The sequence below is a fragment of the Pongo abelii genome, chromosome 23 (assembly GCF_028885655.2).
Source record: "Pongo abelii isolate AG06213 chromosome 23, NHGRI_mPonAbe1-v2.0_pri, whole genome shotgun sequence".
Lineage (NCBI taxonomy): Eukaryota > Metazoa > Chordata > Mammalia > Primates > Hominidae > Pongo > Pongo abelii.
In genome coordinates this window covers 43369376-43391139 of record NC_085929.1, presented here as the reverse complement: position 1 = coordinate 43391139, position 21764 = coordinate 43369376, and the positions used below count along the sequence as shown (strand labels likewise).

At 53.2% G+C, this 21764-nt stretch overlaps 1 protein-coding gene across 2 annotated transcripts; it reads right to left on the bottom strand.

Annotated features, from left to right (window-relative positions):
• Positions 1–349: 349 nt before the first annotated feature.
• Positions 350–20917, bottom strand: NCF4 (neutrophil cytosolic factor 4). 2 transcript variants are annotated; one of them, XM_002831073.6, is made up of 10 exons: positions 20662–20914; positions 14502–14586; positions 13565–13718; positions 11174–11244; positions 8097–8224; positions 6931–6988; positions 6216–6314; positions 2568–2698; positions 2257–2322; positions 350–742 (listed from the first exon to the last, which is right to left on the bottom strand). In XM_002831073.6, the coding sequence occupies exons 1-10, from the start codon at positions 20691–20693 to the stop codon at positions 547–549; spliced, it is 1020 nt and encodes a 339-aa protein (XP_002831119.2). In that variant the 5' UTR covers positions 20694–20914; the 3' UTR covers positions 350–546. The 2 variants fall into 2 exon arrangements, with proteins under 2 accessions (XP_002831119.2, XP_024095628.3); XM_024239860.3 differs by having other exon boundaries at positions 607–742; positions 2257–2698; positions 20662–20917.
• Between the last annotated feature and the right edge of the window lie 847 nt (positions 20918–21764).

Here is a 21764-nt window from a genome sequence, read left to right as displayed (position 1 = left end):
ACCCACCTTCCCGCCCCACAGAGCAGCAGAGACAGGGAGGCAGAGGAGAGCGTCTGACCCTCATCACACAGTGGAGGACTTGGCATTGGTGGGACCCCAGAGGGCACCCAGAGCAGATCACTTCTGTGGGGCAGGTGGCCAATCCCAGGAAAAGGGGAGCAGTGGGAGGGAGAAAGAGTACGGCTTGGGGACCCTCGGGTTTCCCCCCAACACAGGGACAGAGCAAGGAAATGGGGTGGCAGGACAGGGGTCTCAGAGCCAGGGCCCCTGCCAGATATAAATGGCCCCCCGTGGATGCTCATTAAATGGTATTTTACTCCCCATGAAAGACACTCTTTCCCGCAGCCTGCCCCTTTCAGATGGAATGGTTTATTTAAATCAGATGTAAAGAGTAGAAAGAGACAGATTACAAGCTCCACGGGTCCATTAGCCTCAAAGATGGGAAGTCCACCCGTCCTCCCAGGTTTTCCTGGTCCTAATCTCCTCTGAGAGCTGAAGGTTCTTGCTGGTGTCCCCTCACTGCTCCAGGGACACCACACCGTCAGCTCATGGCATCGTGTTGTAGACCCTGTAGTTGTCCTTCTGCGTGATGTGCAGCTTCCAGGGGAAGAGGTGCTTCTGGGAGGGGAGGCTGCGAGCCTGCCGCACCATGAGTGCCACGTCCTCATCCGACAGCAGCCGAACCAGATCCCCCTCAGCGTCCCGGTAATTCAGAGTGATGTCCTCCCTCTGGAACTCCCGCCTGCATGGGAAAAGTCAGGGATAATCAAAGGGCCTAAGCGTGGGGTAGGGGTAGGGAGAGGGGGCAAAAAGAGTTTTATGTCCTGAAGCCAGAAGTGAGAAAAAGTCAGAACCTGATACAAGCCCATGTCATCCAAGTAATCGAAACTCGCATTGTACAGATGGGGATATCGAGGCCTAAAAGGGAGAAGAGGCTGGGTGCGGTGGCTCATGCCTATAATTCCAGCATTTTGGGAGGCCGAGGCAGGCAGATTACCTGAGGACAGGAGCTCCAGACCAGCCTGGCCAACATGGTGAAACCCTGTCTCTACTAAAAATATAAAAATTAGCTGGGCGTGGTAGCATGCACCTGTGATCCCAGCCACTCAAGAGGCTGAGGCAGGAGAATCACTTGAACCCAGGAGGCAGAGGTTGCAGTGAGCTGAGATTGCACCACTGCATTCCAGCCTGGGCAACAGAGTGAGACTCCATCTTAAAAAAAAGAGAGAAGAGACTTTCACAGGAAATTAGTGGCACAGCCTGAAATGTCTTGTGTATAAATGTGCTAAAGGCTTAAGAATTGTGAAGAAGAGTGGGTTTGACTGGGCACAGAGTAGGGCCGTATAAAGCCTCAGAGACACCTGTGTGAGGCTATTGAGGAGAACCTTGTAAGGACAGGAACTGTCTGGCCTGGGTGCGGGAAGATGCGCATCCTTCACGTAGAAATTGATCTGAGCTTTCTACCAGTAATTTGACAATGTGGGCCAGAAGCCTATGAGACTTGCAAACGCTTTAATCCCCAAATCCACTTCTTGAAAATCACTGCAAGGAAATGATCAGATAAATCATCAAATAGGTGAACTAAGATGGTCTGTACAACGTCGTTTAGAGTAGTAAAAAAGTAGAAATCCTAAGAGGCCAGCAAAAGCGCGTGGCCGTATTAATGATGTAGCCACTGAAAGATTTTGTGCAGGCAAAGTAACTTTTGTGTGTGCATGTGTGTGTGGGGTGTAAGTACTGAAGAAATCTGAGTGTATGTCACATAACGAGGGGAGTAAAAATATGAGGTGATTTCACTTCTTTGTATCTTTCTGACATGGTTACTGACGTTTCTTTTTAAATATATAATGAGTTGGTACAACTTTTATAGTCAGAAATGTAACAATGCCATTACCGTTCTGTAAAATAATTGTCCAGCAATGTCCTGGACCTGGGGGTGGGGGGTAGTGAGTCCCTGAGAGTGGATGGTTCAAGTCCAAGGATTTCAGCCAGAGAGACTTTAGCTCCAGCTGCAGATCCGGATCTAAACCCACAACCTGTGTGAACTCAGCCAAGTCCCCTAACCTCCCTGCAGCTCCCCCCGCTCATCTCTAAAGTGGGGAGATGCTGCCTAACCTGCAGGGCTGGGCTGCGGATAAAACGAGAAGACAAAGTACATGCAAAACCCCTAGCACCTTAATACTAGTGCTTAACATTTCTCCTGGCACTCTCTTCTCCAGAGTGTCTAACTCCCCAGCCCCGTTCCCAGCCCCTCACCTAGTGAGCTCCAGCAGGTCTTTCAATAGGGGAGTGCTGCTAAGATCTTCCTCCACCGCGATGTCCCTAAGGGGGCGACAGGCTGGAGTAAGGAGGCATCAGGCTGGAAGTGGGGCATGGGGTGGGGGAAAGGGGAATGAGGCTGGCCAGGCCACGCTAGACGCTGATGGTTTGTTACAGCATTGTGGCTCATCTGGGAGCCACTGGGGGCTTTGGAGTGGGAGAGGGACCCATGAGAGGGTGATGTGAGGGGTGGTGGTGGTAGGGATGGCAGGAAGGCTGGACAGGCCCCTCCCTCCCAGGCCACAAACTTGATGGTGCTGATGGTGTCTTCGTAGTAGTAGCAACGCAGCCAGTTGGTGGGGTCGTCCTCCTCAGGGAAGTCTTTGAGGATCTTCACGAAGGAGAGAGGGAAGATGCCTGTGGCTCCCCGGACAGTGCCCTGCAGAGGAAGAGAAGGGATGCCATGCTGGTGAGAGGAGAGGCAGCAGAGCCACGCCTCAGAGCCCTCAGCCCCGTTCTAATGATGGGGAAAGGCAGACGAGGTCCAGGTCTTCTTCTGTAGAGGGAGGAGAGAAAGCGAGGAAGTTCGCTGAGCTGGTCACTTCTAAGAAGGCTTATATTTGGGTTTTACAATATGCCAGAATCTGGATTTATATAGAAAGCTGCTTTTATCTCACTCATTCACTTATTCATTCAACAAAGACTTCTTGAGGACCAGCCACGTGACAGGCTCTGGGCTCTCAAAACAGATAAAAGTCCTTGGGCCGGGCGCAGTGGCTCACACCTGTAATCCCAGCACTTTGGGAGGCCAAGGCTGGTGGATCACCTGAGGTCAGGAGTTCAAGACCAGCCTGGCCAACTTGGCGAAACCCCGTCTCTACTAAACATATAAAAATTAGCCAAGAGTGTTGGCACGGGCCTGTAATCCCAGCTACTCGGGAGGCTGAGGCAGGAGAATCACTTGAACCTGGCGGGGTGGAGGTTGCAGTGAGCCGAGATCACGCCATTGCACTCCAGCCTGGGCAACCAGAGTGAAACTCTGTCTCAAAGAAAAAATAATAATTAAAAAAATAATAATAAGTCCTTGCCCGCACGGAGTTTCCAGTACGATGGAGAATGACAGGTTGTGCGCGCTGTGAACAATGACCTATCCAGTGAGTCAGATGGCGGCTGGTGTTACAGAGGAAAATAGAACAGGGGAGGAAGAGGATGAGGGGTGAGGAAGGGCCTGCTGCTGATCCCGCTCACTCACTCATTCATTCATCAGATAAAACTGTGCAGCTACTCTAGACCAAGTAGCCAGAAATCAGACCCAGACCCGGCCACGGCCTGGGCTTTGGGCACGTGTTCTGTTCATCTTCACAACGACCCTGTGGAAGATGGATTATTTACATGCCATTTTACAAACATATTAACCAAGGCTCAAAGTGGTCCCCTCCCTGCCCCTCTGCCCCCACCTTCAACCTGAGGCCAGAAGTTAGCCAGCATACTGATAAGTAGGACTTTCCGGAAAACAGGAAGGCAATACATGTTTTCTATTTCTGGAAAGTGACCCAGAGATACTCCTCAGGCCTCTGTAAGAGCCCTGAGTTCCTGAGATGGAGATCTATGATTAGGGTAAAACGGAAACTGCTAAACTGGCTAAACCAGCGGCCACTACTAGCTCCTCTCCAGGGCCTGGACGCCGGGGACCCAACCCAGCTCTTAAAGGTCCTGGGACCCCCAGGGGCTGACCCTGCCTCTGGGTCTGTCCCAGAACTTCCTTCAGACACTCCCCACAGGAGCACTAAGTCTGAAGACAGGACCTAATACAAAAGGCTGGTCCCAGGCCAAGGCCCAACACAGCCACTTCCCACCTCCACTCACTGAGTCAGAACGGAGCCCTTCTCTGGGCCACACTGGGACAAAGCAGTGACCGGGAAAGGCCCTGGCTTTGAAGTTTCATTTATGTCTCTTAATGACCCTAGTACCTGGCCAGGCGCCGCATATCCAGGCTCTGGGGCGAGCCCTGGCCATCTACCACCTCCTTTACCCCTTCCAGGAAGCTGATGCAGAAACATTTACAGAAAAGGAAACCGCAAGTTTGAGCAAGTTTCCAAAGGTCCACAAAGCTAGTAAAAAACAGAGCTAGGAAATGGCCCAAACAGGCTGACTCTGAGTTCACACTCTTCATCAGCAGCTTTTATTGCTGCGGGCAGGGTATGTACTGTTGTCCCATATTACACAAGTGGTTGTGATTTCACCCCTCAGGAGCAAATATCTGGAGAGCCATGTGATTGTTGCAACTTAGCAGTGCTGCTGGCATCTAGTGGAGAGGCCAGGGATGTTGCTGAACACCCTGCAATGCTCAGGACAACCCCACAAGGGACCATCTGGCCCCAGTCTCAATAGTGCCCCTGCTGAGACACCCATTGCAGACCAAGAAACTAAACTCAGTAGGTTAACTTACTTGCCCTAAGCAACCCATTTTTCAGGGTCAGAACCAAAGACAGCTGCATGAGCTCCAGAATGTTCTGCTCCCACTGAACACCTGCCTCCCCAAAGGCTGTGTTCCCGCAGGCTCCCCAACCTGCCTGGATCTCCAGGACTATCCTCAGATAGCATCTCTTTCCTGAGGCCTTCTGAGACCATCCTCAGTCTCTGAAGCATACAATGCCTGAAGCAACCTCACCTCCAGCCTCACCTCTAATCTCAGCCTAACCTTACCTGCATTCTCACCTCCGTACTCACCTCCAACCTTACCTCCATCCTTATTCCCAACCTCACCTCCAACCTCATCTCTAACCTCACTTCCAACCTCACCTTCATCCTCAACTCCAAACTCACCCCCATCCTCACCTCTATCTCACTTCCATCCTTACCTGCAAACTCACCTTCCTCACCTCTATCCTCACCTCCGTCTTTACCTCTAACCTCACCTCCAATCTCACTTCCATTCTCATTTTTATCTTCACCTCTAATCTCACCTCCAGTCTCACCTCCACCCTCACCTCCATCCTCACCGCCAATCTCACCTCCACACTCACCTCCATCCTCACCTCCAATCTCACCTCCATCCTCACCTCCAACCTTACCGCCAATCTCACCTCCAACCTCATCTCTAACCTCACTTCCAACCTCACCTTCATCCTCAACTCCAAACTCACCCCCATCCTCACCTCTATCTCACTTCCATCCTTACCTGCAAACTCACCTTCCTCACCTCTATCCTCACCTCCGTCTTTACCTCTAACCTCACCTCCAATCTCACTTCCATTCTCATTTTTATCTTCACCTCTAATCTCACCTCCAGTCTCACCTCCACCCTCACCTCCATCCTCACCGCCAATCTCACCTCCACACTCACCTCCATCCTCACCTCCAATCTCACCTCCATCCTCACCTCCAACCTTACCACCAATCTCACCTCCAATCTCACTCTATCCTCACCTCCAATCTCACCTCCACCCTTATCTCCACCCTCACCTCCAATCTCACCTCCATCCTCACCTCCACCCTTACCTCCACCTTCACCTTCACCCTCATCTCCACCCTCACCTCCATCCTCACCTCCAATCTCACCTCCACCCTCACCTCCAATCTCACCTCCATGCTCACCTCCATCCTCACCTCCAATCTCACCTCTAATCTCACCTCCAACCTTACCTCCAATCTCACCTCCATCCTCACCTCCAATCTCATCTCCACTCTTACCTCCACCCTCACCTCCAATCTCATCTCCATCCTCACCTCCAACCTTAGGTCCAATCTCACCTCCACCCTCACCTCCATCCTCACCTTCACCCTCATCTCCATCCTCACCTCCACCCTCACCTTCATCCTCACCTCCAATTTCACCTCCACCCTCACCTTCATCCTCACCTCCAATCTCACTTCCACCCTCACCTCCATCTTCACTTTTAATTTCCCTCCAACCTCACCTCCAATCTCACCTCCATCCTCACTTCTGAACTCACCTCCAGCCAGTCTTTGTTGATCCGACTGAGGAGGAAGATCACATCTCCTGCTTTGAAATTCAGCTCCAGTTTGCTGTTTCCAGTGAAGTCAAATAGAGCCTGAGGAGAAGCGTGCAGTAAGGAGGGAAGGAGAAAACACTCACTGAGTTCCTATAGAAGTGCCTTACATACTTTAGTCTCCCATTTTACAGATGTAGAAACTGAGGCTTGGGGAGAATAAGCGACTTGTCTGAGGCCACCCCATTTTTTAGTGGAGGAGCTGGGAATTGAACCCAGGTCTCCCTGACTCCAGGATGGGTGCTCCTTCCAGACCTGGTGGAGGTGAGCATACAGAGAAGGGTTCGAACTCTCTGGGCTGATCACCCACCCTGGTCCCCAGGCTTTATCACGGGCTGGGCCTTGTCTGAGTCATCTCTGCGGCTTCCATGCCTAAGGCAGGGCCGACTCAGAGGAGGCCCAGGCAAACTGGCTGGATGAGCGTAGGGATGGAAGCATTCTCCTCTGGCTCCACACGCTGGTCACATTCCCTCCCCTTAGCTGGGCTTGGGGACCCCCAGTGGCAGAGGCTGAGGCTTTAATCCCTTCCTTCCTCCCAGTGCCCAGCACTGTCCCAGGCACACAGCAGTGCCCAGCAGGAGAGGTCCAGTGGCTGGCAGGTGGGCCAAGGCCAATGCCCACAGTGTGAGAACCTGGCCAGCACGGAGGTGGAGGGTACCTCTGCTCTCGGAGCTGCCATGCGGTCAACAATGTTGCCTTGTGGAGACATGCTCTTGCTGTGGAGAGAGAAGAGGGGCTTATTAGCCCTGTGATTCTCTCAGGGCCCAGCTTCCTGCTTCTGTGTCCAGAGGAGCCCCTTGCAAGGAGCGGGGAAGGCAAGGGAGAGAGAAGATGCTGAGATATGGCTGCAATTGCTCCTCTGGGTGGGCACACTTGTCCCCAAATCCTCACAACCTCTTTGGAGGTGAGATTGTTTTCCCTTCTTTATGGACCAGGAAGCCAGACTCAGAAAGCAGGTGGGGAAGGGGATACACGCTCATTCGGTGCCTTTCACTTGCCAAAGTGTTCACATGTGTTTGTTCCTCTGCTCCCTACAACCAAGCTCTGATGTAAATGTGACTGTTCTAATTTTTCAGCTGAGGGAAACTGAAGGTTGGAGAGGTGAAGTGCCTTGCTCTGGGGCCTGTGGCTGCCACATGGCACAGCTGGAATTAAGACACACCTGCCTGTGTGCACAGGGGAGATGCCAGGCATGGAGAGGACCCTTGGAGACACTGGTGGGAGGAAGCGGAGGGAGGAGCTGGTGGGGAGCTCAGGAGCTCCATCCTGCTTTTCCCCGAATTCTTAGTAGCAACAACCTGGGCTTTGGAAGCTCAGCAGTCTACGAGTGGCTTGAATTTTTGGTGGGAGGGATGGGCTTTTTGGAATAAGGGAGGAGCAGTGTGCCCTGGAGGCCAGCATGATACAACCAGAGCCATAGCTGGCCCCACGGAGCTCCAACACACCAGGGAGAAGGCATTCCCAGAGATGCTCAGAGAATGTTTGTGGATGGGGCAGCTCTTCCCTCCTCTCTGCCCCCAATTCTTTCCAGGCACCCAGAGCTTCTGGGCTATCCCCAGTGGTTGCTGTGGCACAAAACTCTCTGGAGTCAATATCCCAGTTCTTGTCTTCCAGTCCTTATTATCACATTGAAAGGCACACACCCTCTGTCCCTCCAAGCCTGAACATGACTTTCTAAACCCATCTAATAAACCAAATCATCCTGGAGTGTCCAGGGATATGGCCGATCTGTATTTTCCTTCTCTCCTTTCAGGGGAAAGAGACGCTTTTCCAGCAGGGACCCAGGGCTCTGGCCATGTGGAAGCCCAGGGGCTGGTCACTTACACTTTCCGGGTGCGTGGGCGGAGCCGGCGGAGTGCCTGGGGCACCTGCTCTGAGTCATAGGGCGACTGGTAAAAGAAGATCCGGACGTCCTCATCCATCAGCACCCAGACCGGCAGGCTGAGCAGGCTCTGCGTGGGTGAGATAGCAGAACCGGTGGGGTACTCAGCAGAAAGATGTGGACACCCCAGCCCAGATGTCCCATCCCCGAGCCCTGACATCAGCCCTCCTCTCTTTACTAATGCATGATGCCTGATAACAGAAACGCGTTATTTAAAAAATAAGAAAACTCAGCATGCTGGAGGTAATACTTCACAAGCTCTGCTTCTGGGTCCAAGATCAGGAGAGGGACCAGGGGCTTGAGAAGAGTCCATTCGGAAAAGACTTAAAGTTCTCCAGAAACAGCAATAATGGTGATGACAAGTAACATGACCTAGCGGTGACTTTACCAGGTGGGTATCACATGCGTGCCCTTGCTACATCTCATGACATCCCATGAGTTAGGATCAGAGAGGTGAAGGGATCTGCCCAAGGCCACACAGCCTAGCAAGGGACAGAGCTGGGGCACCCAGAGCCATCTGCCACTAAAGGCTACCCAAAGCTCAAGGTGAGACAACAGTCGGCGGGGGTAGGGGGCTCCCAAAATAACCCAAACTAACAACAGTTGGTGGCATTATAGCCTACAAAACACTTCCTGAGACTTTATCTCATATCATAGTTGAGGAAACTGATGCTTGGAGAGGGAAAGTACCTGGCCCAGAAGAGCAGAGCTAAGTGGCAGGACCTGGACTTGAGCCCTAGTGTCCTTGTTTCATCCAAGCTGGTTACACCTACCACGACGCAAAGACCTTGAAGCTGTGAGGATGTGAGCACCCAGAGCCTGGCGGGGTCATCTCACCAAACTCCAAGCGCACAGGTCTGGGGACACGAAGTTGGCTTTGGGTGCTGAGGCTCCAGAGGCACCCAGAGCCCTGCAGAGGATCCCACGGGGGCAGCAGGATAAGGTGGGGTCGGGGAACTTTGTCCAAGAGGAACTGGGGATGCAAAGCCCGGAAAAGGCTGTCATATGGGGACAGCCTGGGAGGTGTTTAAGGAGTCGGGGGCTTCTGGGATCGAATCCCAGCTCTGCCTGTCACCAGCTGGGTGGCTTTGGGCAAACCTGGCTCCAGATGGTCATTAATAAAATGGGGACAATAATAGCCTCTCCCCCGTGGGATTATGTGAGAATTAAATGAGTAAATATATGCATAATCCTTAGAACAACGCCAGGCATATAACAGGTGCCCATCAAAGTTAAATATCATCATTGTTACTGTCATTTTCATTACAATGAGGCACAGTGGGTAAGAGCTCAAACCCTGGAATCACAGACATATGAGTTCAAATCTCATCCCACCTACCTAACTGCTCTGTCACACTTAACTCAAAAGTTATTGAGGGGATTAAATAAGATTATTCATTTATCCATAAACGTGTATCAAGAGCCTCCTGGTTGCCAGTCAAAGCTCTTCATGCAGTTCCAGGCAGTTGTCATTATCACGTGATTCACATTCTTCATGAGGGTGGGGTGAGACCAGTGGGTGGGACTTACAGAGAGTTGGGCTTTTCTCATAGCTGCCCAACAATGGGACAAGCAGCCTGGGTCAGGGCAGAGTGATAGCAAGCTCCCCGTCTCTGAGGGTATGCAAGCACAGGATGGGGTGGCCATGGCAGAGATTCCTGCACTGAATGATCTCTGGCTTCCAGGAACCCAATCGGAAACAAAGAGGCAGAGATGGATCCTCTGGACTGCTGGTTGCTAAGACCAGGTGTGGAATGAGGAGCCCCAGTTCCTCAACCTTGCCTCCTACCTTCTCTTCTTCCTTCCCTCCCTCCCTCCCTCCAGAGCCCACTCCCTTATTCTAGCCCAGGGGAAGAAGGGTGGAGCCTCAGCCACCCTAAAGGAGCAGCTAGAGCCCACCCAGCTTCCCTCCCTCCCTCTTCCTTGCTCAGAGCCCAGGATTCCTGCAGCTACCTGCTCTGTCCTCCTTCCTCCCACCTCCTCTGCCCTCCATCTGCTCCCTTCCTCCATCAAGAGTCAAGATCTCTCACATTCTGGAAGCAGGTTCACAGTTTACAAAGCACTTTCTCATCCTGTTCTCAACAGATCCCAACTTCACTCCTGTGATACTAGAGGGCACTGTCCCATTTCACAAGTATGAAAACCAAGGCCTAGAGAGGATGGGCAACTCACCCCAAATCACCCAGCCAGTCAGTGTCAGAGTCAAGACTAAAGGATCCTAGTCCAGTGCTCTTCAGCTGTGAGGACGCCTCTGGGCTGGGAGGAGGGCTTCCCTTGCCAGCTTCCTGAGGTCACTATCAGGCCTCTAGTGACGGTGCACTCACTGCCACCTCATGAGGAACACTGCGGCTTTCCTGCATGGCTCTGGCTGGTAGAAGTCCTTTCCTGACCACCTTTGCCTCCACCTTTAAGATGCTCCTTCCTCTGTGCTCCCATCTCACAGAGATGCAGAGTTTGCAGGTCGGAGAATACACAAGGGTCCCCAGCCAAGACCCGTGAGTGTAGCTAAAATCCAGCCCATGCTCAGGTGAGGGGGTGTGTTGTCCCAGAGGAGGCCTTCTCTGGTTTGCACAAAGATGCCATATGAGCAACCTGCAGCCTGCTTGGCCACACCCCCATGACGGAGGCACACATATGTCTCCGTGTGATCTTATGATCCACCTGTTGGCATTCCCATGGGATAGTGGGTACCTTGGGGGCAGGCACTGGATGGAATTCACCTTTGTATTTTAATGCCTGGCACAGACATTCACCTGTGGGGCTTGGAACATTAAATGAAGACTTGTCAATTCCAAGTGTGGCTCCTGTACCTTCTCCATTGCTCCTGCTCCTATCCCTGGAACCCTAAGGACGCATCCTGTTTTTCTCCCCAGACCAGGCCTTTGGGGATTGAAGATGGGGCCATCAGAGCCAGAGAGCCAGCTCCAGTTCCCAAAGCCATACCCAGGGATGGTACGTGGGCTCCCCCGCCAACACTGCATGCCCTTCCACGTGCCAAGGTGGCAAGGCCCACTGGTACCTTCATGTAGGCGTTGAGGGCAGGTATCCGCATCTCGGCGATCTCCTGTTTCACACCCACATAGACTTTGGCTGAGAAGAGACAAAGAGCTGTCCTAGGAGCCTGGCCCAACATGGCCCCAGGGCTCAGGGCTGCCCCTGCAGGCCAGGAACCCTGGCCGGAGCCCCTTCCCGATGGCTCAGCATTCTTCCCTGTTATCTTTTCACAGTGCTGAAGTGGCCACTCTGGCACCATCCAACTTTCATTCTCTGAGTTGTGCTATCACCAGCTGATATTTTTCTTGTCTTACTTTTTCATTTACTGCCTGTTCATCCAAACACACACACACACACACACACACACACACACACACACACGACTCTTAGTTCAAAGAGAGCAGGATTTTCACCTGCTTGGCTCACAGCTGTACCCCCATCACCCAGGACAGTGGCAACCCTGGCTGCACATTCAAGCTACCCAAGGAGCTTGTACATATCTCACTGTGTAGCACTTGCCCCAGAGCAATTAAATCAGAATCTCTGGGGGCAGGACTCAGGAATCAGGATTCTTTCCATCTCTCAAGGCACGTCCACATACCACCAAAGTTAAGAACCATGGGTCTAGAATCATGCCCAGATGAATGAGCATTTGTTAAGTGGATGAATGAACAATTCCTCAAGCTCAAGGCAGAGTGTTCTGGAGGAAAAGGAAATCTGATGGGCTACTAGGAGACAAATGTCCCCTCCAGGTGCCTTCAGGTGGGCGCACTGGTAGAACCATTCACCAAGAGAACCCCCACGAGGAAGCAAGCCTGAAACCTGCCCAGCTCCTGGTGTCCAGGAGACGGACGGAGGTGATGGTGGCGGCGGTAGGAGGGTCTGGGCTAGAGCTAGACATTTGGGAGTTAGGAGGAAGAACGTGACAATTAAAGTCCCAAACATGGGTCAGTTTGCCAGGGTGAGTGTTTGGAATAAGAAGACAAGGCAGGGGACAGAGGATGTCTGCTCAGAGGATCCCCACCTTCCAAGGAGCAGCAGAGAAGGTTGATTCTGTAACAGAGAAGCTGAAGGAGTCTCTAGTAAGGTAGGAAGGGGATTGGGAGACACTGCTGCCTCAGGAGGTTGGAGGAAGCTTAACAGAGGAAGGAGTAGGGGTGTGAAGATGAGGCTTGGCACCGGCCATGGAAGCCAGAATTGATGGGTCATGGCCCACCTCACCGAGAGGAATTTCACTGGAGTAGTCAGAGCTAAACCAAGCTGAGGAGTGAAGGAGAGGATGGCCATGCCAAGGTGAGACACGCGTGAATTTGATTGCCAAAGGAAGAAGAAAGAGATCTCTGGGGGCCCTGGGGGCACGGAGGCTCAGGGAGGCTTGTAAGAATGGTGTTTCATGGCTCAGGATTGTTTAAAGACAGAAGAGGGTTGAGGCTGTGGAGACGCTTAGCAGAGGGAGTTGGTATATCAAGGGGAAGATGAATATACAAGGGAAAGGAGGGGTAGATTGTCAGGGGAGAGCCCCAAAAGAGAGAGGAGGGAAAGTGAGGAAGCCTGAGAGGGGAGGCTGGCTTGGAGCAGGCAAGACTCCTGGGGAGAGCTTCAAGTTCCTTGGTGGGGCTGCATGAGAAGGAGCGGGGTCATATGCTGAGACAGAGAGAGACAGAGACAGAAAAAACAAGCTGGAGGTGGGGTTGGAGCTTGGGGAAGGGTCCCTGAGGCTTGGGGAAGGGAGACAATTGTCCCTGTCTCTGGCCTGCAGGGCATGAAGGGCGCTGCTGAGACCACCCCCGTGTAACCCTTTCATGATAGGGTTTCCTCCTGCGGGGCAGGTGCTGAGCAGCTAAGGGCTTGGCGCTGTCCAAGGTGCATGTTAGGATCCAGCTGGGGAGGAAGGACCAGGAGGCCAGGGGGCGAGGGGACGGTTTGCAAGCAGAGGCGTGAGGCCGCCCAGCTTCCTGGCAGGACAGGGGAAGAAGGAGAGGCACAGGGATGCTGGAAGCCAAGACTGTGAAGTCAGAGGGCTGGTCTCATGGGAGGAAGCTGAGGGCAGGCAGGGAGGTGAGTCAGTGTGTTTAGGGACCAGACTGGGGGATTCCTGTCTCTGAGGAAGGGAGGCCGGGTGCTGAAGTGCTCCAGACTGTGGCCTCCTGGTAGGGGACAGCAGGAGCGAGTGGCCACGATGGTCATCAGAGGTCCGGGGCTGTGAGGCTAGAGTGCTTGGGGTGGAAGCCACAGCGTGAGGCAGGGGGAGCCATGTGGGGAGGGCTTGGCAGCCCGTAACTGCCAGTAGTGGGGGCTATAAACTACATGAACGGTTTTCACTGGGGTTGAGATCAAATCACAGAACAGTGTCAGGGGCCCTGGAAGGAAGGAGAGTCAGCAGCTCTGCAGCAGCAGGACGGGAGTGGCCGCCTACCTGGGAGTGTGGGCAGGGTACAAGCCAGGGCACTGCTCTTGCTGTCTGGCCCGAAGCGCTCCTCCAGCTTGCTCTGCAAAGCATGGAACTGGCGGTAGCGGCGGTAGATGAGGTACTTGGATCCTCCTTTTGTCTTTACCTCGATGACGAAAACCTAAGGAGGACAGCGGTTGTGGGGAAGGCTCAGGGGCCAGGAGCAGAAGCCAAAAAGAGGTGGAGGGGAAAAGAGGAGGAGGAGGAAGATGATGAGGATAAGGATGCAGAACCGTCTCTGGAGAAGGAGACCCCTGTCAAGTCAAAGGCTGGTGCCCCAGAAGCAGACGAGCTTTGCTAAAAAAAATGAAAATAAAAGAAAAAAAAAAACTGGAAAAAGAGAGGAAGTGAGACCCAGTATTAGAGGCAAGAGCCCTTGGAAATAGACCAAACACACACTCAGGCCCAAGAAATGAGGAGCCATGCCTTGGAGGTCATGGTGCAGAGTGAACCTGCCCCTGGCTGTGCTGTGGGCGCAGGATGCCCCCTCCATCTGTGTCTGAATATGACAGAAGTGTTGTGGGGGCAACACTAAAGTCCCTCACCCCCGACTCTCCAGGTGGAGGTTCTGAGGTCAAAGGACGCGATCAGGATTTCTCAACCTTAGTATCATGCTGGGGCCGGATAGTTCTTTACCGGGGACAGGGCTGTCCTGTGCACGGTGGGGTGTTTAGCAGCACCCTGGATTCTATCCACTAAATATGAAGTAGACTTGCCCCAAGATGCAATAATCAGAATCTTCCAGGGTAATGGCAAATGGGCAAAATCGATCCTGTTGAGAACCACTGAGATAGAAGTTAAGAGATCAGAGAATTGGAGGTTCAGAGGTCAGAGGGCAAGGTTCAGAGGTCAGCTGGGTGGAAGTTCAGAGGTTGTCGGGTGAAGGACTAGGAGTCTGTCTTACAAAGTGGCTGGTGAAGCCTCTCTTCTCCTCGATGTCGGCAATGTTGGCCGAGATGGCAACGTCATCTGGAAGCTGTTCAAAGTCACTGTGCGAAGGAGAGGAAAAGAAGTCCTGGTTATCACCCTGATGTGTTTTGTGGGTCCACGGGGTATGAGGTAGAGTGCAAAGCAAACTAATGTTGTGGATCCAACATTCGTCTCTCAGCACCTCTTCCCAGGCCAGGTCCAGCCACTGACCCTCAGAATACGGACATAACAAGCCACAGCCCAGGCCTTGAATGCAGGAATGGGAAGCTAGTGGCCATATTGAGTGCAGGAATGGGAAGCTGGCGGCCATACTGGGTGCAGGAATGGGAAGCTAGTGGCCATATTGAGTGCAGGAATGGGAAGCTGGCGGCCATATTGAGTGCAGGAATGGGAAGCTGGCGGCCATACCGGGTGCAGGAATGGGAAGCTGGTGGCCATATTGAGTGTAGGAATGGGAAGCTGGTGGCCATATAGCAATAGCCAAATTATAGTCTAACACATTGCTGTCAATTGCACAGATTCACCTGGGAACAAGGCATCAAACATCTCCATACCAGGCCCTGTCCTAGGCCCTGGGTCACAGGTGTAAACAAAGTCAACACGTGCCCTAGATGGAGTGCTATGGGACCCCCATAGAGAGACTGCCTAATTGTGCCCAGGTTGGGGAAATCCTCAAAAAGGAGATGACTTGTGAGCAGGTCTAGAGGGTAGAATAGGCATCTGCCAGGTAGAAATTGGGGAGGGTCTTCCAGGCAGTGGGAGCAGCATGACCTGCAGAGTGGGCCCGGATCTGTGTGGCTGGGGCCAGTGTGATCTGAGACTGAATGGGCAGGTGAGGCCAGTCGGAGGATCCCAAGGGCCAAGTAGGGAACTTATGTAGGCAATGGGGAGTCACGTAGGGCTTCAGAAGAAAGTAAAACATGCTTTGGAAGAAAGTAAAATGGTGGCTCATGCCTGTAATCCCAGAACTTTGGGAGGCTGAGGCAGGCAATACAAAAATGACACCCATCATCCCAGCTACTTGGGAGGCTGAGGCAGGAGAATTGCTTGAACCCAGGAGGCAGAGGTTGCAGTGAGCCAAGATCATGTCACTGCACTCTAGCCTGGGGGACAGAGCCAGACTCCATCTCAAAAAAAAAAGAAAGAAAGAAAGAAAGAAAGTAAAACATAAATACGATTTTGGCTTTAGGGGCCAGCTCAGGCAGGTGTGTGGGGAGGAAAGAATGGGCAGAGACTTAGAGGAGAGAGCACCACTGGGAGGTCCTGAAGTGGTCCGACTAAGAGATTGTGTGCATCTGAGCCAGACAGCAGGGACAGGAGGAGATAGACACAAGGGCCACCAACCTTGGTGGACACTGTGAGCATTTGCTGTATCCTCTGCTTCTTCCTGGCTAACCGAGCACTGGTTTTGTTCAGAGTGGCCATGTGCCTAGCCCCAAGGTGATAGATCATGATGGGTCTGAGCCAAACATCACCATCCAGCTCCTGTTTTCCAGCCTCCCTTGCAGCTAGGAGCAACCATGTGACCAGTTCTGGCCAATGAGACCTAACTGGAAGCCTGGTGCAGGAGCCTCCCCAGAGTTCTTGCTTTCCTGATCCCAAGGGATGGACAAGCTCAGCATGGTCTCCCCCTTTGAAAGCAGTCTTGAAGCAAGTGTGACATCCAGACCTACAGCAGCTATATTGTCTCCATGAGGCAAGACACAAGAAAGGCCAAAGGAATCTCTGGGGTGCTAGTCCTGATGTCACTGGCCTACAGAACCAACTATGGCTTACCTCTGGACTTTTTTTTTTTTTGAGACAGAGTCTTGCTGTGTCCCCCAGGCTGGAGTGCAGTGGTGTGAGCTCAGCTCACTGCAACCTCCACCTCCCAGGTTCAAGTGATTCTCCTGCCTCAGCCTCCCAAGTAGCTGGGATTACAGGCACAAGCCACCACACCCAGATGATTTTTGTATTTTTAGTAGAGACAGGGTTGCACCATGTTGGCCAGGCTGGTCTCAAACTCCTGACCTCAAGTGATCTGCCTACCTCAGCCTCCCAAAGTGGACTTCTTGTTAGGTGACCAAATAATCACCTGTTTGTTTAAGCCATGGTCAGTTCCTCCATTCCCTGCAGCCTAATGCATTTCCAACAGACACATTACCAATTTCTTGTTGCTCCTAAGTTATGATCAGGAGAGGTTGGGCACTGTTTGGATGTGGAGGTGAAAGAAAAGGCACTGTCAAGAGTGACACCCACACTTCTGGCCAGGATGGGGACGGGAGGCAGAGTTGATGGACTCAGTTTGGGGTATGCTAATTTGAGAGGCCTGCTGTATAGCTCAGGATCTCAGCATGGGGGTCTCGGCTAAAAGGGGCGAGGTAGGAATAACCTTCTGCCTGTGGCTTGTGGCTAAGACCCCCCACTCCTGACTAGGTGAAGAGCTATCAGGGAACAGAGGAAAGGTCTGAGAGGGACAGATAGGGGAAGAGGAATCAGACTGCCAAGGAGCGGGAGAAGGCACAGCCAGGAGTCTCTGATGAGTCACTGAGTCCAGCCACTTGGAGACAGACAAGGAAACAAGAAGCAACTATGATTCTTCTGGTGCGGCAATTGGGAAATGGGAGACAGTGGTGGGGGCGGGGGGGCGGCGGTAGTTGGGGGATTGCAGGGGCTGCCAAGTCCAAGGCCCCAGAGCTGGCTAGGACCTCAGGAGTCTATACACCCTAGTCCCAGTCCACGCCAGACCCACATGACCTAGAATCTGAGGCTGCATCAGAATTCAGGGGGCTGCCACGCGGTGGTGACTCAGGGTAGCAGTGGGCAGTTAGTGGAAATCCCCCCTCCCAGCCCCACTCACTTTCCACACATGCTCCTATGGTGATACCCTTGGGAGAAGCTTCCTCCTCCACTTTCTCCCCTGAGGCTGTGTTGTCCTGGGTAATTTCCTCTGCAGTACAATAAGGTGGGAAGGTGGGGGTGGGGGGTGCACAGGAAGGAACCTAAAGGGTAGAAATGGCCCTGAGCAGGGCGGCAGGCAGGTTGGGTAATAAGAACGGCAGCTGCCTATTTCCTGAGGATGCCAGGTGCTCTTCTAAGACAGTGTCACCTTTGTACAGATCGGGAGACTGAGGCATAGTAAGATTAGCCCGAGTAAGTTGGGAAGCTGGGATTTGAGCCCAAGCAGTAGCAGTCTGGCTCCAGAAATTTGTTACCAAACGCTGCCATACTGCCCTGCACTCTGAGCCTCCCGGCAACTTGCTGTGTGAACTTAAAAAAATTCCCAGCCCTTCTCGGCCTGTGTCTCCGTCTAAAATAATTATAATTTTAGCGAACCTGTATGTGGCACTGCCTGTGGGCCAGACACTGTTCTAAGCCCATTAAGACATATGGGCGTCTCAGATCTCACAGCTCCAAGGAGAAGGGAAGGGGACGCTGGACACTAAACAAATAATGACATAATTCAAATGGGCATAGTGCTGGGAAGGAAAAGCACGTGGCATTTTGAACTAGAACAGGAGCCTGGCCATTATTATATTCCTTCAAAGAATCAAGCATGCAGCAGACAGGAGAGATTGGGAGCAGGAGCTTGTACTATGGAGGCTCATGCGCCGTCAGAGGGCATCCTCGGGCTGAGGGTGGTCAAGCAGGGCTTCCCAGAAGAAGCAGCACCAGTGATCAGCCGGGAGAAGCAAAGAGGAGTTGGTCTCAGGATGGCAAGTGCAAAGTCCACAGCTGTGCAAGAGGCAAGTTCAGGGAACTGCAGGGAGCTGAGCATGGCTGGAGCACTGAGCGGGAGGCAGAACGTGATGAGAGACCAGTCGGAGAGACAGGCAGGGCCCGCTCACGAGGCGCCTTGATGCCTCGCAGAGGGACGTCGAGTTTTCCCTGGGGTGGTGGGGGCTGAGGAAGGGGTCAAGCAGGACAGACATTGGCAAATGCTCGAGGTATAGGCGCAGCACTGGGGACAAGAAGATCAAGCTCCCTTGGGAAGATTCCTCCCTGTGCTCTGCTCCTTTCCTCCTCTGTAAAATGGGGACAGGAGAAGTACTTATGTCTCCGGGTGGTCGTGCAGTCCCATCTGTAACAAACACAGCCCTAAAATCCCCACGAGGGCAAGGACTCTGCTCACCCTACATCCCAGTGCCCAGAACAGAGCCCAGCATGCAGTAGGTGCTCAGTACTGCTCAATACACGGCCACTACCGTCATCTGCATTTATGGAGTTTTTTGATGGGCAGCATGAGAATGGCCTGACTGCCTGCGGGGCGGGCAAGAAGAGCAGCAAACCCAACCGGAAGTCCCCTGGAATATCCGCTCCCTTGGGGACCTCACCCAGGCCCTGCTGGGCCGGGATGTTCTGGCTCAAGACATACTCGCACAGTTCACAGACTTTGGAACCTGGCCTGGGGGAGGTTTTGGAGCCTGCCCTGGGGGAGGCCGAGGTTGGAAGAATCCTTGGAGGGCAGCCAGGGCAGGTTTTCTGGCACCTGGCACATAGTAGGTGCTCAAAACATGTCTGTTGGAACCGAACTTGCCACCCCTGAGGCAGCCCTCCCCATCTTTGGATGTCTCGCCTTGGGGTTCTAGAAAGTCCCCGCTACGCGAACCTGTGCCCTCTCCTTGTACTCTCTGATTTGACCTTAAGCAGAACAATCCAGGCTCACTTTCAGATAAGACCTTCGAGGTATAGGGAGCCCCCATGCCCCTAGTACCTGGCTCAAGGCCTCATGAAAAGCAGTCCCTCCCCCTCTGGGGGCCAAGGCAGCTGAAAGGGGACAGGGAGCGGGGGAGGGAGCACACAGTCCTGCTGGTCAGCTCTCGGCGTCATCCCCTGAACCCTGTACCCCAGAAAGTAGGAAGTGCCCAAGCCTCAAGCAGCTGCTGCTTCCGGAAGGTTCGAGTTTGCGTGCGGCTGGGTCCCCCAGGAACATGTGTGGGGTGGAAGGAATTCAGGTTGGCCAGCCTTACCCAGCTCCTGCGCCCCACTCTGAGGCTCAAGAAGGCCACGTGGACTCCCCTCTAAGCATTTGCTTCTGCTGCCCTTGCCCCCACCCACGTTTCAGGTTCTACTTCCAGCCCCAGGCCCCAGCATGGGCCTTCTGTTCCCCGCGTAGGCACACACCAGCCTGGCCTGTCTCTGGTGACCCCGTGAGTGGCCTCCACGTAGGTAACAGAGGTCACCTGCTGTTCCAATCCAGGGGGTGCAGGGGCCAGGCTTTGCGTCCTCAGGGCCCCCGCAGCTCAGAGTTCAGACCTGGCTACTGAGGAAAAATTCTGAAAATGCTTCCCAAGCGACAAGGCTAGATGCTGGTGAGGCTGTACTCCAAGTCCCAACCTTGCCAGTCACTCTCTGTGACCCTGAGTAAGTCTCTTATCCTCCCTGGGCCTCAGATTTCCAATCTGTACAATGGCAAGGTTGGACTAGAAGAATCTAAGACCTTTTCCACCTCAAAGATCCACCCATTCATTCATTCATTTATTCATTCATTCAGCAACATTTATTGAGCCCTTGGTCCTGGTGCTCAGTAGGGATGAGCTACCTTCTCGGGATACAGCAGTGATCAAAACGGACACAACCTCACGGAGCTTGCTTCTCGTGGGGGAGCCAATGTTCAAGAAAAAAGTAATAAATGAGCATATAATATTATTCCTGTAATATAAGAACCAGTCAGAAAAGGGAAATAGGGCAAAGGGTCAGACAGCAATGAGGTAGGGGCTGTCAGGAAGGCTTCTTGGAGGAGGTGACATTTGAGGCAAGCCCTGATTAGAGGAAGAACAAGCCAGATTCTGTGAATTCTGTTTGCACAGAAGATGGAAAGTCATTGCTGATCACCATGTGAAGCAAAGGGCCCCAGCCTGGGACCCAGGACACCTGCATTCCTCTCCAGACACTGCCGGTCACTCGTTGTGTGACCGTGGGCAAGTCACTCCCACTCTTGGAGCCTCGGTGTTCTCATTTGTGTCTGAGAGTGGTGAGCCACAGCTCAAAGTTTCCTTAAAGCAGTTCTGAGAGGTTGCATTTCTGAGTATTTGGGTTCTGACTCAACCCCAGCCTCTCATGTTGATCAGGGACTGCAGAAGGACCGGCCTTTGTCCCCAAGGCCTATGAGGAGCAGTGAGAAGGCCCGGGGGCGGCCACACCCCGGCACTCACCTCTCGGCCCGCAGCTGCTGGGCCACGGCCATGGTGGGCGATGGTCCCAGGGAGCAGGTGGAGAGTCTCACCCAGCCAGTCCCAGGCTGAGTTCACCTCTCACTTCCTCCAGCCACCCTGCTTCTCGTCTCAGCCTGCGGTCCTGGGAGTCCCCAGGAGCTGCCTTTGGGGAGGCTTAGGCCTGCTTCTCTCCACTCTGGCAGAGGCTCCTCCTCCAGGCTCTCTGGGCCTAGCCTGTGGCCCACACTTCCTCTTACCTCACCTCCCAGCTGCACAGAAATTGAGGAAGTGGACCCTCGGGTGCCAGTTTTGCAGGAATCCACTTCCTTGATGTCAGTCCTTGGCGCCAAGCCTCAGCTGGGTATCAGAAGCCTTGCTCTATCAGAGATGGGGTCCCAGCCATCAGGGTGTCTTATGACCTTGGGGAGTCACTTATCCTCTGGCCCATCAAGCCCAACCCTTATTCTCTTACTGCCAAGCCTTTGCCCAAACTCTTCCCCAGGCCTGGAATGCTGGCCTCCATTTTCCTGTGATCCATTAGGCCCAGAGTAAATGCCACCTCCTCCAGGAAGCCCTCCTGGTTCCTCTGGCCTCTGTCTTCCTAGAGTGTGAAGTTTGGTTTGTGCTTCCTGGCACTCTGGGATATCCCTTCCTTATCCTTAGATCTCCATGCCCAGCCAATCCTCTTTCACAGGGCTGCCAATCAGAGTGAGTTTCACCCTCCCTGCTTAAACTCTCCTGCCCCATCACCCTGTGCTCAGGATAAAGTCCAGAGTCCTTGCCCTGCCTGCCTCCAATGCCCCTGAGGCCCTGCAGCCTTCCTCAGCCTCTGCTCCTGAGCTCCCTTTTTCTCACTGGCCTCCTTTCCGTTTCTAGAATGTTCTAAGACGTCTGCCCTAAGGCCTACGTGCATGGTGTTCCCTCTGCTGGAACGAGCTCTTCACTGCCTCCTTTGCATCTCAGCTTAGAAGTTACATCTTTAGCAAGGCCTTCCCTGACCGCTCACCCTAAATTAAGGCCCTCCCTACTACATTCTCTCACAGGTCCCTGCACGTCTACTGCAGAGCACTCATAACTATTGTCATCTCATATTTGTTTGTTTA